Source organism: Pollachius pollachius (genome assembly GCF_949987615.1).
Source record: "Pollachius pollachius genome assembly, chromosome: 13".
Classification (NCBI taxonomy): domain Eukaryota; kingdom Metazoa; phylum Chordata; class Actinopteri; order Gadiformes; family Gadidae; genus Pollachius; species Pollachius pollachius.
In genome coordinates, this window is record NC_136946.1 from 8,415,176 (window position 1) to 8,433,290 (window position 18,115).

General features: G+C 48.4%; 3 protein-coding genes across 9 annotated transcripts in view; all 3 read right to left on the minus strand.

Moving 5' to 3' along the window:
- Positions 1–1,530: 1,530 nt before the first annotated feature.
- On the minus strand, positions 1,531–9,002 carry dus3l (dihydrouridine synthase 3-like). 3 transcript variants are annotated; one of them, XM_079749921.1, is made up of 17 exons: positions 8,987–9,002; positions 8,510–8,611; positions 7,735–7,852; positions 7,204–7,498; positions 6,474–6,837; positions 5,997–6,076; positions 5,744–5,833; positions 5,488–5,529; positions 5,232–5,384; positions 4,871–4,987; positions 4,706–4,771; positions 4,221–4,331; positions 3,842–3,938; positions 3,671–3,746; positions 3,235–3,423; positions 2,350–2,478; positions 1,531–1,798 (listed from the first exon to the last, which is right to left on the minus strand). In XM_079749921.1, exons 3-17 carry the CDS (start codon positions 7,848–7,850, stop codon positions 1,723–1,725), a joined length of 2,001 nt encoding a protein of 666 aa, XP_079606047.1. In that variant the 5' UTR covers positions 7,851–7,852; positions 8,510–8,611; positions 8,987–9,002; the 3' UTR covers positions 1,531–1,722. The 3 variants fall into 3 exon arrangements, with proteins under 3 accessions (XP_079606047.1, XP_079606048.1, XP_079606046.1); XM_079749922.1 differs by lacking the exons at positions 8,510–8,611; positions 8,987–9,002 and adding an exon at positions 8,255–8,437; XM_079749920.1 differs by lacking the exons at positions 8,510–8,611; positions 8,987–9,002 and adding an exon at positions 8,249–8,437.
- mterf1 (mitochondrial transcription termination factor 1) lies at positions 8,738–10,725 on the minus strand. The gene is made up of 2 exons (XM_079749923.1): positions 10,599–10,725; positions 8,738–10,236 (listed from the first exon to the last, which is right to left on the minus strand). The coding sequence occupies exon 2, from the start codon at positions 10,208–10,210 to the stop codon at positions 8,990–8,992; it is 1,221 nt and encodes a 406-aa protein (XP_079606049.1). The 5' UTR covers positions 10,211–10,236; positions 10,599–10,725; the 3' UTR covers positions 8,738–8,989.
- A 582-nt stretch (positions 10,726–11,307) lies between these two features.
- Positions 11,308–18,115, minus strand: part of akap9 (A kinase (PRKA) anchor protein 9) — a 75,288-nt gene continuing 68,480 nt past the window's right edge. For all 5 annotated transcript variants that reach the window (XM_079749536.1, XM_079749538.1, XM_079749539.1 and 2 more), the window contains 10 exons: positions 17,214–17,483; positions 16,515–16,744; positions 15,832–15,937; positions 15,190–15,396; positions 14,526–14,735; positions 13,820–14,055; positions 13,298–13,386; positions 12,924–13,077; positions 12,477–12,607; positions 11,308–11,929 (listed from right to left, as the gene is read on the minus strand). In XM_079749536.1, coding sequence (XP_079605662.1) covers positions 11,886–11,929; positions 12,477–12,607; positions 12,924–13,077; positions 13,298–13,386; positions 13,820–14,055; positions 14,526–14,735; positions 15,190–15,396; positions 15,832–15,937; positions 16,515–16,744; positions 17,214–17,483 — 1,677 coding nt within the window. In that variant the 3' untranslated portion in view covers positions 11,308–11,885. The remainder of the gene's footprint in view (positions 11,930–12,476; positions 12,608–12,923; positions 13,078–13,297; positions 13,387–13,819; positions 14,056–14,525; positions 14,736–15,189; positions 15,397–15,831; positions 15,938–16,514; positions 16,745–17,213; positions 17,484–18,115) is intronic.

The window sequence follows — 18,115 nt, forward strand, 5'->3', positions numbered from 1 at the left end:
GTGTCTGGGTCGACGGCAGCTGCGACCACTTCGTCCTCACCTTCCAGGTAGTCATCGTCTACACGTTTAACAGTAGGGCTTAGATCAGCGTGCATCATGGGATAGTTGTTGCAGCAAAACTAAAATCCTGAATAAGACTTTATATATATCGTATCCTAGGACCCACGTTTTGCCAAGCCTAGCATGAGAAACATTGGCAGTTTCAAAACACAACTAGGTCATCCTATAATAAATTGCAGCATTAATTACTAAATGAACCTTTATATAAGCTAGTTTAAACAGATTAAAATACTTTTGGATACATTGCGTTACGTCACAATGAAGCGTTTGGAAGCACTTGGTCCCAACACATTGACCAAATGAAGTTTGAACGCTGAGATGTGCATAGCAAAAAAGTAATATAAAATGTAAAATGGTCAGGAGTGGCAAAGCGCCGCATGATGCTGATAAAGGAAAACTTACCCCACATCCTGTCAAGTTCGGCGTAGGTCAACGCAGGCCACTCGTCATCGTCTCCGTGGGGGAAGTTTTGCAGTTGGGCGACTGACGCCGTCATCGCCACCACTAGGAAAATCCGGAGCGTCGTCTGCCGAGCCATGTCTACCGCTCGACTGAAGGAACTTAATTAAATGGCTGTACGGAACACGGGGTATTTGTAGGTCTTAACGTGCTGGCTTAATTGACTCACCACCAATAGGGGTGGCCGACCAATTAGGTTGTTTCTCAGGCGGGCCAAATTAAAATCTGCTGGGGAGATGACGCGGAGTAACTCACGCGAGATGCGGGAAAGTAACGCATTTGAATGATCTACATTTTATTATTTCTTGTTTTGAATTTCTGAAGAGTTGTGAATTATTTGTTTTCGTTTTTCATTGCATGGCACCTTGTCAGCTTTGTTTTAAAATATTTTTTAAACAAGTTATCACCATGGACATATGCTCTTGTATATGGTTCATGGGTTTAGCTGTAAGCTATTTATTAATATTCCTGAGAATTAAAAAAAAACCCTGATTAATGAGTAAGCCTTTCAAAGTCAAAGTCAGCTTTATAGCATTGATTTGATATCATTAATTCATCATTAAAATAATTAACAAATGTGCTTCAATAGTTATCGGATGAACTGCAATAAGATGTACTAAATGTACGTACATCTGTGAAGAGCTCCATTTTTTTAATGATTGAACGTTTCAGATATATTGACTTATTGAAAACGTCTCACACAGGACAATCATTGATTTTCGTGACACCAAAGGCAATTCTGATACAGAGCCTTCCCAAGCTGTCCCTAGACGAGCAACATTGGTGAGTATATCTCCATTAAAAAGACTCAGGACATATTTTCATCAATAGGGAGCTGCGACTGAGAGATTAAGAGAGTAAGACTCTTAATCTCTCGCATTTTAGAGACTAAGATGCACGTGTATATAACTAATCTATGTATATATCTCACCATATAGGATCAGTGCAACAGTAGGAAATACACAGACAAAAGAAGAAAAACACTGCATACTTTTTTATTGATATGTTCTATACACAGCCACATACATATTATTTAGAGAAAACAAACCAGATATTAAACATCTTTTATCATTCCAAATTTGCATACACACACACACACACACACACACACACAGTCTTCAAACGTTATGTTTTTATCTCCATGGTCAAACATAATAGAGCAAAAGAAACAGGGAGAGAGAGATAACAGAGACAGAGAGACCATCACTTTTCATAGGCGTTCGCTTTATGTTTGGGCAGGAAGTTGAAATTCTTCGGCACGGGTCCAAGAAGCATTTCACTGTAAGAGGATGAGAGAGGAGATCAGAACCCATTAGGGGGGAGGAACCGTTCCACCCCAGGGTCGAGAACCAAACCCTGTCACCAGCCAATGGCGGACAGAATACATCATTTTGGCGTGTGCATCATTTCCAGGGTAACATGTTACAACAAGAGTTTGGTCTGGAGATTTTAAAATGAAGTTAGGACCCTGAAACCCAATCCACACTACGATGGCTGATTTAGCGTGAGTGTAACCGGACGGAGGGACACAGAGTGGAGGCGGTAGTAGGGCTGATAGAGTATGGAAAAAAATCATAATCACGATTATTTTGGTCAATATTGAAATCACGATTATTGAAACGATTAATTTTGAGTTTGAAAACATGATGCATTAATTCAACATTTCTCTCCAAAAAAACACTTTGAAATTTCGCCTTTAAAAAAAAGACACAAAATGTTCAAAAAGAAAATAATGTACAAATATGTATCCAGCCATTCGGAAATTGTGAACAAAATTGGATTAATGGCACAGCCCTAAGCGGTAGGGGAGCCGTTTGAGGGTAGCCTCACCTGATCTTGACCCAGTCCCCCACGTGCTGACTGGCCATCAAGGACTCCAGGTAGTCCCGGCCCATGTAGTACGGAGGACGGTCGTTGATCCTCTGAGGAACGCGCTCCAGGAGCCCCACCGGGACGTACCTGGAGGGGGGGGGGGGAGATACAGAGAGAGGGAGTGAGAGAGAGACATACAGAGAGAGGGGGAGGGAGAGAGAGACATACAGAGAGAGGGGGGGGGAGAGAGAGACATACAGAGAGAGGGGGAGAGAGAGAGAGGGACATGGAGAGAGAGAGACATACAGAGAGAGGGGGAGGGAGAGAGAGACATATAGAGAGAGGGGGAGGGAGAGAGAGAGACATGGAGAGACATACAGAGAGAGACATACAGAGAGAGGAGGAGGGAGAGAGGGAGAGAGACAGACAGACAGACAGACAGACAGACAGACAGACAGACAGACAGACAGAGAGAGAGAGAGACATAGAGAGAGAGAGAGGGTGAGAGACATGGAGAGGGAGACATACAGAGAGAGACATGGAGGGAGAGAGGGAGACATACAGAGAGAGAGAGAAATACAGAGAGAGAGAGACTTACAGAGAGAGGGAGGGAAAGGGCGAGACATGGAGAGGGAAAGAGACATGGAGAGGGCGAGAGAGACAGAAACCCATAGACTTTTCTAGCCCAGTTTCCCTTACCTGAGAATTGTTCAGTTACGTTTAAATGTATCGTATTGAACATTTTAAATACACTGTTCAAACAAAATGACCAACAAACTCTACAAAACACAGCATGTTCTAAGCATAATTGTAAGCACAATAACATTAACATAATATAACATTCGTATGTGTAACCCCCCCCCACACACACACACACACACACACAAACACACACACACACACCTGCACAGGAAGGAGAGCCACTCCAGCATGAAGGTGCGTGTCTTCTCCAGGCCGCGGGTGTCAGAGCCCCAGTGCTCAAGGCCATAGTTGGAGAAGTTCCTGAGGTTGTCCAACCGCTCAGACGAGGAGATGTCCCAGTTCCGCCTCTCCTTGATCTCCGTGAAGATCCAGGGCTTAATCAGCGCTCCCCTGTAGCCAGAGGTGGGAGTGCATGCGCGAGACCAAGCAGAATGAAAGACCTTTCACTTATAATTCTATTGATTTGTTTAAAAAAAAATAAAAACATTCCCAGTAGATACAGTCTTATATATGATATTTCTTCCCTACTTACGGGTCAAATAAGAAACGGTATTAGTGAAAAATAGCTGTTTTTGGCAAGTGTAGCTTGAGCTCCACCTTATCAAACCATCTCTTCCGGGGGACACTACACACCCACCTTGCGATCATGAGGCCAGACACCCCTGTTTCTCTTGCCTTCATGGCGTCGTCGTACGACAGAATATCTCCATTCCCTGGGTTCCAACGGTTAAATAAGTCAACAACAACAACAACAACCAGTGAGTAAAACAGTGAGGGGGGGGTCTGGAATTCACGAGGTCATACATACCGAAGAGAGGGAGAGGTGAGGCCAGGGAGGAGCAGGTGTTTATGTAGGCCCAGTCCGCTAGCTTCGTGTAGCGCTGCTCCCTGGAGCGACCGTGAAGCTGTGGGTGAAGACACAGGCGAGGGTGAGGCCATGACCACGTCAGGACTCAAGCACAGAGCGCCCGGCGGACGGATAATTCGGGGCTGTGTTTCGCACTGGACATCAAGTTTATTTCTGACATTGAAAAAGGCAAAAAACTTTATTTTCGAGACACTTCTCCAGACATGGCCGCGTGCTCTGGCCTCGAACCCTGACGGCCCCGCCCTCGTTCCAGGATCCTGCCAGGCTAGCGCGGACGGCTTGGTCGGCACGGCAATACAGCGGCCCCCGGGGAACGCACCGTGATCATGGACACGCCCCACTCCTTCATCTGGGGGATGAGCTTGTGGGCCACGTTGTACTTCTCATGGACGCCGGTGCGGATCTTCACCGTCAGCGGCACGTCGAGCACCTTGGGGGCCGGGAGGGAAAGACCAGGAGGCTGTTCATTAGACCCGCCTCACTGTGGTGCTCTCCACCTGATTGGACCATTTCCTCAGGTATGCTCATTTCAGGTAACTGATTTTGTAGGTTCGAGAGACACAGTTCCCTTCAAGGAAGACATTGCTTTCAGTGCACTGACTTAACAGAAAGGTTTACATGTCCAAAACAAGATCACTTATCGTGTCTTCGATAAAAATGCTTGATAGATACTTTATACAAAACACAAGTTAATAAATCTAAACTTGAAATGGTTGTTAACACAATATGTGATGGTGAAATCAATAAGCGTGAAAACTTATCTTATGGGTAACATTGTACTTGATGTTTCATGGTTGGACTTACGTAGTTCATTCCTCTGATTATCTGTTCAAACTTTTTGGTGCGAGTCATCAGTCCACATCCTCCACCCTGGAGAGGAGACAGTAGCAGACGAGTTTACACACACACACACACACACACACACACACACACACACACACACACACACGACCTGTGAGTAGGTGGTACCTTCTTGTACACGAGGTCGATGGGACAGCCGGAGTTAATGTCCACAAAGTCCACGTCGATGTGTTTGTTGATGAGCTCAGCGCACCTGGTCATGGTGTCCGGGAAGCAGCCCTCTATCTGGGGGACGACACGGAGCAGACCCACACCTTCACGTGTGGACCACGTTCCCACTAAAACCACACCTCAACCTTCTAGAATGAACTATTTGCAAACCCAAAATCCTTCAAGTATACCGTATCTAATTTCTGAGCAAATTTATACTGCCTCTAATTTCTCCGTAAATTTTAACCCCTTTATAATGTAACTATGATGACGACGATGATGATGATGATGATGATGATGATGATGATGGGGTTTTGACCTGCACGCCGAAGAGGTCCTCAGACTCGTGTCTCTTGAGCAGCGCCCACTCTGACTGCTGGCCCTGCAGCAGGTTGGTACACATGGCCATCTCGCCGCAGGTGATGTCGGCGCCGAATCGCTTGCACACACGGCGGAACGGGAGGTTTCCACACTGGGGGGAGGCACAAGCTGGGTTAACCAGCGTAGCTGCAATGCCTCTCTCTGATATGGCCTCTGATACGGTTATTTTCACAGCTGCGACGGCATGGACTTACTGTAGTGAGCGGGGCGAGGTAGAGCTTATCTTCAAAGTCCACCTTAAAAGCAGATGGAGAAATAGACCAATTAAGAGACAGGAACTCGGGTAAATCAGTCATCGTAACACCTATCTGCTTAAAACAATTCAACCTATTTAACCCCATGCCAATGACTGCATCTGGAAATAAATACTCATGGTTTATGTTACTTTGTCATCTTTTAAAATAACAACTCCTTGCACTTTTATTTTGAAATCAGCCTTAAGACAGATACCTGCTTCTTTTCACATGGGCGCAACTTGATGACATCAACGTCTGTCAGCGGGCCAATCGTCTGCACCGTCGTCTTGTTCTCTGTGCCAGCCTGAAATTTATCCAAAGGGAAAACCTAGTAAGGCTTCTATTGAATGCTAAAGACAGCTCCCACTTAAGGTGTTATCCTTGGACTATGGCAGTGCAGTACATGCAGTATAAGAGCTTGAACGTGCGCTGTCAGGTCAGGTGGTGCCACCAGTGAAATGCCTTACTTCAACATCCGGTGCCGTGGGTTCAAGTGCTCCTTCTGCTGCTGGAGTTTGGTCAGAGCTTGGAGCTTCAGGCTGGTTGCCTGGGAATGAAGAAGAAGAAAAAAAAACGCATTAAAACAACCATATCATCATTACTTTATATAGCTTTTTTTTTGTCCTTTGGCACAGGTTTCATTACCAAAACGTTTCAAGTCGAGTTACTTCATTATAAGCTATGTCATCTTCTGATCCAGCCACATTCAGAATGGAAATAAGAGACAAAGTTGTACTACTACTGTCATTATTTACTAGCTATTTATGACTTGCATTGGATTCAGATACATGGATGAAGATGTAGGGGTACGGGGGGCATCTCGCTCAAGGGCGTTTTCAGCCTAGACTGCGAACATCAGGGCACCAAACCCAGGACCCTTTGGCAGTTCCCAATCCAACACTCTACGCCCCTTGACCTAAACACACCCTACCCCTGTGCCTCACCGTTCCTCTCCTGCTGCTGCTGTTTTGGGCCGGGCTCCTGGGCCTTGGCGATGGTCTGGAGGTACACGGCCGAGCGGTCGAAGGCCACCTTGTGCTTCCTCAGGCTGATCTGCAGGTCCTTGTCCAGGCTGTTCCTGACGGGCGTGCGCCCCTCCTGGGCCTTGACCCGCGCCTCGTCCCGCATGCTCTGGAAGTCGGCCGTGGTGTGCGCCAGGGCGAAGCGGCACGTCACGCCGTAGAAGCAGGCGCCGAACGTGTCGTACAGGTAGCAGGAAGGGCCGACGTCCGCCGGCTTGGACGCCATGTACTCCGCCACGTCGTGGAGGAACTTGCACTTGTCGCCGTAGTGACACTTCCTGTTTTCCTGTAGAGGAGTGAGGAAGATGACGTGTTGTTTTTCCTTTAAATGTGCAGTGTGACAGTATGTGTGGGACGTGCGGGACATGCCAGGTGTATCTGGAACTGACACTGTAAGTGACTTGTGTATGAAGCGTCTGCAAAATAACTATGCTAAAAAAACAACATTCGCTTCATTCTTTGAGAGTGTGAGAGGCAAGTGAATTGTCGTGAAGTTAGTGAACGGTAAAATGACGTGGTTTTACTCGTTGTTTTTTAGTTTTCACTTTAGTCCCTTTCGATAAAAGCGTCTAAATTACCAAATCTATACATTGGGGATCGAACCCAGATCCTTAGTCGGTGTATGGGACACACTGGCCTCAGGCTCTCCCACCTGCGCCACAGACTGACAGAGCCGCTGGTCCTCGTACGCGGTCGGCTTCACGTGCGGTCGGGACTTGTTCTGCCCTCGCTGCCTCTTTCCCTGCTGCTTCCAGGTCAGTTTGTTCTCCTCCTCCTGCTGCTCCACCTTCGGCTTCTTGGCTGCCGGTTCCTCCTCCCATGCCTCCCTAGTGCCTTTGAGCTCATCGCTGTCGTGGGGGAGATCCTCCTTCTTCTCCTCCTTTTCTTTGGGGAGCTGCCCATTGGAGTCAAGAAACTCGTGGAATTTGTCTTTAGTGGTTAGAAAACTGTTAATTTGGAAAGAATAAGGCGGGTTGGGGGATAATAACATGGGTAAATATACATTGAAAAGAACAACCAATGCATTCATTAAAGATTAGAGTAGCCTACCTCCTAAACAAAAGTGCTGCATGGCCATGTTGCTAGGGTTAGGGTAATAAACGTTTGTCTGCATGTCTTCTGTTTGCTACTGTTAACTTATCCACTTCACACACAATATTTTCATGCCAACCGATTAACTTACTCTGTTTTAATGGCAGCTGTGCCTTTTCTAACTCCATCTCGCCTTCCATCAACAGCAAGCTCTGGTACTTTCTCCGTCACCTGTGTTTCTCCACCATGACTGGCTGCTTCCTCCATTCCTATCGACACCCAAACAGCTACGAGTTAGCTCGATTAGGATGAGAACAAACGGTACCTTATGAACAAAGTATCGACTTTATTGTGTGTTCAATGGCCGATGAGTATTAAAAGACAAGTGCACTTATGTGTGTGCATAACATGCTTGTGTGTCCAGTTGTGTTCAACGTTAGTTCCAGTGAATGACACCAGCGGTCTGAATGTTTGAGGTACAACGTTTACAAGCCAACTTCTTTTCTCAGTGAGAGTTGATCGCTACATGAATATTTAATATTAGCGAGCGACATGACATTAACAACCGTTGAAATGATTATGAATGAAAATACACATAGCAACACGTGATCAAAACACCACCGATGTGCTTGTCTGCTATGCTAATGGCTGGAGAATGAACGCACGTTTACCGACGAGGCGCTTTATTTGATGTAAATCAGTTTCTTCGGTCCAGGTCAAGAAAGCTTTTGAAATAATACGTTATCAATAATGTACATCTAATGCTTATTTAGGCTTCAATTTATCTTGTCAGCTAGCAATAAATAGTGACCGATCAGTATGCTTATATCAGTAGCTGATAGTGCTAACCTACGAGCACACTTCCTCGTCGAACATGTATAATAAAAGTGAAAGTAGTGTATAGTAGTATTGTTGCAGTCGGATACCTTCACAGGAGCACCGAGTGTGTAGTGCGAGCGTGATGAACTGCTGTGCAACGGTTTTGGACGGTCCGCTGGATGCTCGGCGACAAATGTAGGTTCCGAGCTCTAGCAATGCAGCACAAATTATTCTTGAGCAGTAAGATAATACTTATTAACACCAAACCTGCCGCATACAATTATGAAGAACACACTCTGCCACAGCTTTCACAAACCAAATACAAATAATGGTGTTCAGCATCTTTTTATGGTCTTTGATCAACTAAAATAACAAAAATTCCATTATTTCATAATTTATGTTGAAAGCAGATTATACAATCTATAAAAAATATCTCGGAAACATTAAGAGAAAAGAACAACAATTCGGAGAAGTAGTGCGCATCGAAATTCCCATTTTAAAACTGACCAATAGAACTAAACAAACATCCAATCAAACATCCATCCTTCAGTCATAATAGCAACAACATTCTCCCTGCAGCTCACAGATCATCCTCCCCCTTCCTGTGGCGGCGTCGACGGCGGCAGCGCAGCACTGAGCTTCAGCATCTTTGCGTCGAACCTCTTGCGGCTCGTGTCCAGGATGGCGATGCCGTGCCTCTGGAACTCGTAGCCCACCCTCTGCAGCTCTTCGATGCGCCCTGCGATGTTCTGCGTGCTGTAGTCCAGCACCTTAGGCTTGTCCACCACCTGCTGTACGCTGACCCCGCCCCTCAGCAGGGCGTCCAGCTTGCCGCTCAGGTTCTCCGAGCTGATGTACAGCACCATGGGGTAGGCCACCACCAGCCGCTTCACGTCGGCCCGCCCGCAGCCCAGCGACGCCATCTTCTCCCGGAGGCTCCTGAAGTTCTTGCTGAGGTACTCGTTGGACAGGTCCAGGATCTCCGCGCCGGGTCCCTGCAGCAGGGCCAGCAGCTCGCCGTCGTCCAGCCGCAGGGACGCCCGCAGCACCTCCACGTTCCTCCGCACCCGCTTGGTGCTGCGGATCAGCACGTACACGTTCCGGCTGATCACCGCCTTGGCGAAGCCCTCGGGCGTGGGCTCCGAGCGGTGCGTCAGGCCCAGCTCCGAGCCCACGTCCTCCAGCAGCTCCACCATCTGCCGGTTGAGCTCGGCGCTGTTGGAGAAGGTGCGCGGCGCCGTGGTCAGCAGCCGGTGCAGCGCCTTGGCGTCGAAGCCCAGCGAGGACAGGAAGACGATGTTCTTCTCCAGGTTCTCGTTGTCGCTGGAGCGGAAGAACGACTCGGGCGAGCGGTGCAGGATGTCCACCACCTCCGCGTCGCTGGCGAACACGCGGCGCCAAAGCGCCCAGCGCTGCTCCAGGTGGTCCAGGGAGCGCGTGATGGCCCGGGGGTACCGCGAGATGATGCCGGCGATCACCTGGCGGCTGGCGCCCTTGGCCTGCAGGAAGCCGGCCACGCCCTGCTCGTTGGTCAGCAGCTTGCGCAGCACGCCCGGCTGGCGCTGGCGAGCCTTCTTCAGGTCCACGCCCAGCAGGCTCAGGTTCTCCAGCAGAGACACGTTTTCGGAGCCAGCCAAAGTCTTCTGCTTGCCGTGGAGGTGGTCGCCGTCTGGGCTGGGTGTGGCGGTGCAAAGCCCCCGCGAGAGCCAGGGGGCTGTCGTCAGGACGGGAAGGAGCGATGAACTGCAACGCAGCGCCACTGCTCGGTCTAGGCTCAAAAGAGCTCTGGTTATGGATACTAATGTCATTTTTGTGTTAGACAATGTCTGTTGCACTATATTGTGGGAATAGAAAGAAGTCTGCATTAGTCCACATATATTATCAAAAGCAGGACAGGTGCAGGACAGGGGCAAAGGAGAAGAAGGCACAGGTTACCAGTTTTCTGGAGTAACTAGGTTAAATTAACTTATTAAATTAAAACAATGCCCCACCTATTATTTTTATGTAACTATACTCGTTAATAGTACCGTATACCTATTCTTGCATACGAACTGAGCCTCAAATGAACCCACACCATTCATTCTTTCGGTTTTGGCATGTTTAACCCATAGCCGACATAAGTTACAATAAGTTGAAGCAAACTAGTGTCAACACAGATCACATATGTTAGATAGAAGTTGACGCCTCGTTAGTTACCATTAGTTTGTGAACATGTTATCAAGGTAAGTCCTTTGGTAAATATTGTACGTCATCAATAACAAAGTCCAGATCAACCTGCGTAGTTATAACCTCACACCGTACACCGCAGGACCGTGGTTTATTTCTTGTCGGACCCAATTGATGACGGACTCAATAGAAGAGGAAGATGACGCCGAAACAGCTACACGACAGTCAGAAGGACCTGACGCCCTCTATCGGTGTGGAGACTGATACTGGCTAGCTGGCAACATATGGCAGCAGTAGAGTATCCTCTCTATTGGTATTAAGTCGTGCACTATATAAAGAACCAGATTTGCACAATCACATTTGACTATAAATTGGTTGCACCTTAAATAGGACACAATATGGGCACAAGTGGACCATTCTTAATATATAGCACTACCTGTAAATCTTCAGTAAGCCTAGGCCCGTCTCCTGAAGACGTGACATCTTTATTCATTTTAAGATGTAGATAAGAAAATATGTAATCGGTTAATTTCATCAACCATTTCATGTTATACAGTATTTAATCATCTCTTTTTAGTTTTGGTATCCATGATGACTGTTTTGTGTATTAGATACAATCTGTCAACATCATTGTATCGTAGGAGAAGGCGAGTTAACTAACTATATGCGCTATAAATGTTATATGGAAAACTCCCAGGAATCGTAGACTTTAATTGGGAAACAAGCAATGCCACATTCATTATTTCAAATATCATCTTTATTTCAGTTCTTGACAAAATACCCAGGAAATTCAAAAGCACCTACCCTTTACAAAAATACACTCTCTACAAATGTCGTCTGCAGTCCGTCCGTTAAAGCGGTCTTAACAAAACACAGTGTAGTGTATTAGCATCCAGCCGCAGCCTCCTCTACCCCTCAAACTCTCTCCACAGTCATGTTCCAGTCGTCCGAACAGAGAAACAACAACAACGACAACAACATACATTTTCATAAATTAATCGAGAGAGTTTTAAATTAGCAATAAGACCAATATACATGATTGAAGTTCCATTCAATACTAAAGAGAGGCAGATTGAAAAATGACAAACAAAAGCTATTTTTTCCATTGTGTGCTGGAGACAAATCAAACGCACGCAAAAGTAAAAATAAAAAATAAATAAATAGCCAAATAAGCCCACCGACACCAAAACACGACGAGAGTTTTGGTCCACATGGAATGTAGCGTCCGTGAAAATAAAATAGCGCACGCTGCACTGCACGAGAGAAAGGCCACAGAGAATTCTTCAAGCCAGTTTCCACGGCAACACCTCAGCCTCCTCATCTCCTCAGACCAAAGTGCAATGGGGCGTAGGAAGATGACCCTGGGGAAACAATGATATCATCATTTTTATGACAAACAGCTGATGTATGCATCACAAAGGAAAGGACAAGCACACAGTTTACTGCTCACAGTTTTGTATTTGTGACTCAGTAGATGTATTTTATGCACGTGCACTTTGCGTGTTAGTACCTGAGGTGATATATTTGTGACTCTGTAGATGTTTTTGATGCAAGTATACTGTGTGGGAGAATGAGTGAGTGAGTGAGTGAGTGAGTGAGCGAGTGAGCGAGTGAGTGAGTGAGTGAGAATGAGCGAGTGTGTGACAATGAGCGAGTGTGTGTGTGTGTGTGTGTGTGAGAGTGAGTGAGTGAGTGAGTGAGTGAGTGAGAATGAGTGAGTGAGTGAGTGAGTGAGTGAGTGAGAGAGAATGAGTGAGTGAGTGAGAATGAGTGAGTGAGAATGAGTGAGTGAGTGAGTGAGTGAGAATGAGTGAGTGAGTGATAATGAGTGAGTGAGTGAGAATGAGCGAGCGAGTGAGTGCGTGAGAGAGTGAGAGAGTGAGAGTGAGAGAGTGAGAGAGTGAGTACCTGAGGTGACGCTGCCCAGCCTCCTCTGCAGGGCCTCCAGCCGGGAGATGTAGTCGGTGAGGGCGCGGTCGGGGTCGTAGTTCAGGAGGTGGGAGCACGTCAGAGAGCCACCGTCCCCGCCTACATGGTACCTGGGACAGGGAAGGTGGTATTAGCGCTTTAGGTTATTGCCTACCATTCACCCATTCACACAGCGACGGCGGTGTCAGCCACGCAAGGCTACAGACATCTCGTCGGGAGCAGTAAGGGTTAGGTGCCTTGCTCAGGGACTGAGTGGGTTGAGCGTCGAGGTACCTCGACATGAGGAGCCGGGGATCGAACTAGCAACCTTGCGGTTACCCTTCTTCATCAGGCCCCTAAACGTGTTATCTGTGTTCAGCTAATACCACCAACGAGTCGAGTAGACCAGGTTGACCTCTGACCCCAGGGGGTGATCGATGACCTTACCTGTGGGTGGTGTTCGAGATGGCGGATCTGGGGGAATCCCGTCCGCTGCGTCCCCGGCTGCTGGTGCTTCCTCCTCCACCACCTCCTCGTTCTCCTCCTCTCTCCCGGTACACCTCCACGCTCCCCGGGTGGAGGAAGCCCTTCACCTCCATCCCTGTTTCACACACACACACACAAACACATAGCTGGTTAGCGTTCTTGGAGTTACCATTGTGAAGATTGTCACGTGACCACTTAAAATGCTCCTGCACTCATTTAGAAATGTTTTAAACTTCAGTCAAATGCTATCAATGTACTACGGGAGCTGGTTTCTCCTAGCATGTCTGAATGCTTCATCAGAGCCTCGATGGAACCACAACACTGGAGACAGGTACCTATGGCGTGTGTCTTGCCCACACCGGAGCTGGGGCTTGGGCTTCTGACACCGGTGGCCTTCTGCCATCGCCGCACCAGGAAGCGCATCCTGGTGTGAGAGAGGCAGGAGAGGTGTGGGTGAGGTTCTGTTGCCCTTAATCACATTTCCTTCGCATTTCGCTTTTTTAAAAAAAAAATGATGCGCTACCACATAGTACAAGGTGCTTCACATCAATGCTGAACGAGTGACAGATACATTAGAGAGGTCGCTTTCTTTACAAAAAAAGATGGAGGAGGGCCAGGAGGGAGGAGGGGGGAGATGGAGGAGGACCAGGAGGACCAGAGGGAAGAAAGGAGGAGAAGGGAGAGGTGCATGCAGGATGAGGGAGCAGAAGGAGGTAGGAGAGTGAGAAGGAAGGATGGAAGGAAGAAGGACCGATGTCATAAGCGGACACCTCCCAACACACGCGGTCCTCGTCCACCCGGTCCTAACCACGCCTCTCCCCACCCTCCACCCAGAACCCCCCCCACGGGCCCCCTACCTGGAGAGGGCGATGGAGACGCGCACGGCCGAGCGGAAGCGCGTGAGGCCGCGGCGGCGGCGTAGTGCGACCGAGTCCGGGCCGCAGATGGCGGGACGGCCCCCCATCCTGGTGATGAGGGCCAGGGTGGCCTCCTCACACTCCTGGAAGCTCCCCAGCAGCAGCAGCAGGTACTTCTTCTGGTAGACCAGCGCCTTGCGGAAGCTCTCCGACCGCAGGTACTTCCCATATATCCTCTATGGGGAGGGGGGGGCAAGGGATGAGGAATGTATTGGTTAATGTATTTTTCCGTTTAATTTCATGTGTTTATTAAAAGGACAGTGCACAATGATCCACGTTTCTGCCAGTGTTAGCCAGCAGGCTTATTTTCAACTGTAGTCCTTTGGCAAGATGTTAAGCTAGGCACAGGATGGCTAAAAAATGCAAAACATATTAAAGAATACACACAGCAACGGATAACAACAGTATATTACAGGTTTTCCCAAAGCACTTTACACTGTACCAAAAGAAAATAACGAAAAGAATAACTACAATTTACATACAAATACAAAAACTATTCTAAACTTCATTCCCTCTCTGGTGTATAGATCAGGCTGCAGGGCATCAGTCTGACAGCCTGCATGATAATAAGCAGAAATGTTGCACCTGTAAAAGAGTGCCCCCCCCGCGGCCCTGGTCAGACAAGCATCCCCCCCCCCTTGCTGACCTTGAGGGCGGCGTGGTCCAGGTCGGGCCCCGTGACGTCGCTGAGGGCCTCGCTGCGGACCTCCCCCCTCAGCCGGCCCGTCTGGGCCTGGGCCTGCTGCAGGGCCTTCTCCAGACGGGAGCGCTCCCGCGACCACGCCTCGCGCTCCTGGGACAGCAGCGCGCTGGACACCGCCCAGTCGCTCCTGGTGGGGCCGCTCCTGATCCCAGTCTGGGAGGGGCGGAGGAGAGGGTGAGGGGGGGGTTACTAAAGTACTGACTGAGTACGACCTGAGGTACTCTCTAAAGTGTTCACTGATGTAGTGAGTAAAGTACTAAAGTAAGTACTCTGTAAAGTGATCAGTGATGTATTGACCATAGTACGCAGTGATGTAAGACTGAAGTACTGGGAGAAATACTGACTAAAGTACCGGCTGCAGTACTCTCTAAAGTACTGGGTGACGTACTGACTAAAGTCAGGCTGCAGTACTTAAGTCAGTACTCGGTGATGTACTGACTAAAGTACTGGCTGCAGTACTCTCAAACGTACTGGGACAAGAACTGACTACGGTACTAGCAGCAGCGCTCTCTAATTTACTGGGTGATGTACTGACTAATGTCCCGCACGCAGTACTCTCTTAAGTACTGTCTGCAGTACTGTCTGCAGTAGCGGCCGCAGTACTCACGGTGTCTGCCGACAGGGCTCCGGCGTGGCGCTGTCTCCGCAGCTCGTCCTCCAGACGCAGCGTCTGGTTCCGCAGGTCGCTCTTCTCCTCCGTCAGCCGGCTCACGAAGCCCGTCAGCTCGGCATTCTGACGCAGCAGGCGCTCCGACAGGAAGTTAGACGAACTGCTGCCCAGGGGACTTCCTGCCATCGGAGCCAGACGCTGGTGCTAGACGAGCAGGACGTCAAAGTCACAATGATTGAGTTTCTTTCGTTTTTCATGTCAGTAATATGAAGTCCTGGTTGAAGTTACTATATTTGATAATGGTTCATGAAGAACAAAATATGAAATGAATAATATACAGAGATAGGGAATTTAAAGATATTAAGAGATATTTTAATACAAATAATCAGCAGTCTTTGGAAATTCCATACAGGTCTGCAGTAAAAAAAACGAACATGTTAACGAGAAAACCGTCTGAATTGGTGTAAAAGACTATTGTTTTGATCACATTCAAAAGTTGACCGCAACACAACAGGACGAATGCTTTGCTTGAGTTATCGGGTGTGTCACATTCAATTCAAGAAAGGTGCTTGTATGTCAAGGGCCGTACTACCCTGACACAAAAAGGAAAAACAAACACGCCAACAGCAGTGGACTGACCTCAGAGAGCGCGGGCAAGCCGGGGGACTGCTGTAACATACTGATGACCTCGTCCAGGTTGGTCTGGATCCAGGAGAGCTCCTCCTTCTCCACCTCCGCGGTCAGACTGCAGCCACACACAGGACAGTGATGGGGTCCAGAGGGGAGATCAGGCCACTCCTGCTACCACTAGGTACCAGCTAATGGTACAAACTTTATTTCATCCCACGCATGAGAAATGTACTTGTTACAGCAACCCATAGAATATAAAAAGATGCAATAATAAAATAAAGAAGGTTATAGTATGTCCAGCATACATAAAAAAAAAATCAGAGTGAATACAATGCCATGTCACAGAAGCATAGATGAACAATCCTAATGGTTACACAACAATTGAGGCACAATGCCTCAAATGTTGTGTAACCCTTAGGTTACTCTGTCTTCAACAGGTGAGTGGATGCTTAACTGAGTGCTGAGGTTAAAGGGCGTGTCAACACTTGTTTTGAACACATATAAACACACAATTGCAACGATGGAACATAACAGGTTATAATTTCATACTTTGATTCTTAATTTTTTTTTTTTTTACATCATTAAGGAGAAGGGAGAGGTTTCCTCCCGTATCAGAAACAAGCAAAAACGTCTGATTGAATGAAAGGAATTAAACAGGCACCGCAACGCAGGGCACAGGAAGTGCGTGCTACCTGTCGGTGCTCTTGCCGGTCATGGCGCGGATCTTGGAGGCGGTGAGGTGCAGCTTGCCCAGGATCTGGTCGCCAGGGCGCCATGCTCCCGGCGGTCCAGACTGGGCCCCTCTGGTGCCGTCAGAGTAGGGGCCGGGGCCCGCGGGCCCATGGGTGGTGGAGGCGGAGGTGGGGGTCTCCTGGTGGTGCAGCCCGTCTGTGGCGCGGTCCGTGGGTGTGTCGCGGGCAGGCTGTGGGAGAGGCACACAGAGCGATACGCAGGCTTAGCTGGAGATGGCTAGGTCGTGGTTGCACTACTGTGAAGAGGGGGAAAACACCACTATAAACCTACTTCAACTTTAGTGGGCCATTTTAAATAGCACACTACGGTTAGGATGTTATGAATCCGAAAATGTAACGCTAAGCTATTCGGTCATCGAGTAGTTTTCAACTTAAAAGGTGACGTATTATACCCCCATGTGTGAGTGTGATTCGCGAATAAACGCCCATTTGAAAATCGGCCCTCTTCTGACATCACAAGTGGGCGTGTCCACCTAGATGTATGAGGGATTTTCAAAACGGCTTGAAACGGCTAATAACACTCAAACCTGGTAAAAGGTGTAAAAACTGGATATGACGTATTTTAGCCTGACAAGCCTTAAAATATTAAAATATCACAACAAAAACCCAACAACGAGGTAAAGCTCTTAAAACGCTCACGTCTTGTGGGTCGTGCGACCGCGCCAGCTGCTTCCCCACCTCCGCCAGCCTCTCCTCCAGCGCCTCCTTCTCCTGCTCCAGGCACCTCCTCCTCTGGGCCTCTCTCTCCAGCTGCTGCTGGGTGTCTCCCGCCCGCTGCTCCAGCAGGGCCAGCTGGCCGCGCGCCTCCTCCAGCGCCCCCTGGTCCCGCTGCCGGCCCCGCTGCACCTCCTCCTGCTGCCGCACCGCCTCCAGTCGCTGGGCCTCCAGCTCCCCGAGGAGGCGCACCACCTGGGGGGGGGGGGGGGAGGAGGAGGAGGAGGAGGAGGAGGAGGAGGAGGAGGAGGAGGACGAGAAGGAGGAATGAGGAGGAGGAATGAGGAGGAATGAGGAGGAGGAGGAAGAATGAGGAGGAGGAGGAGGAGGAAGAGGAGGAATGAGGAGGAGGAGGAGGAATGACGAGGAGGAATGAAGAGGAATGAGGAGGAGGAGGAGGAAGAGGAGGAATGAGGAGGAGGAGGAAGAATGAGGAGGAGGAGGAGGAGGAATGACGAGGAGGAGGAAGAATGAGGAGGAGGAGGAGGAGGAATGACGAGGAGGAATGAGGAGGAATGAGGAGGAGGAGGAGGAGGAGGAAGAGGAGGAGGAGGAAGAGGGATTTGTAGCACATTTGTGTTATACAGGATCTGGTTAAAGATAAATAAAATATATATATATATATATATATATGTATATATATATTTAATAGCCGCGTCTGTGTGTTAGGCTTCCCTAACACATAGCCACAAAATGTTGTGTGGCGGATTTCATATTCAACATCGCTCATTACAACTGTTACACAACAACGGTATTAAGAAACTATCTTTAAGTTAGCCTGGGTCGTAACCATGGGGACAACAAGCCCCCTCTTTCTCTAAAGCTCT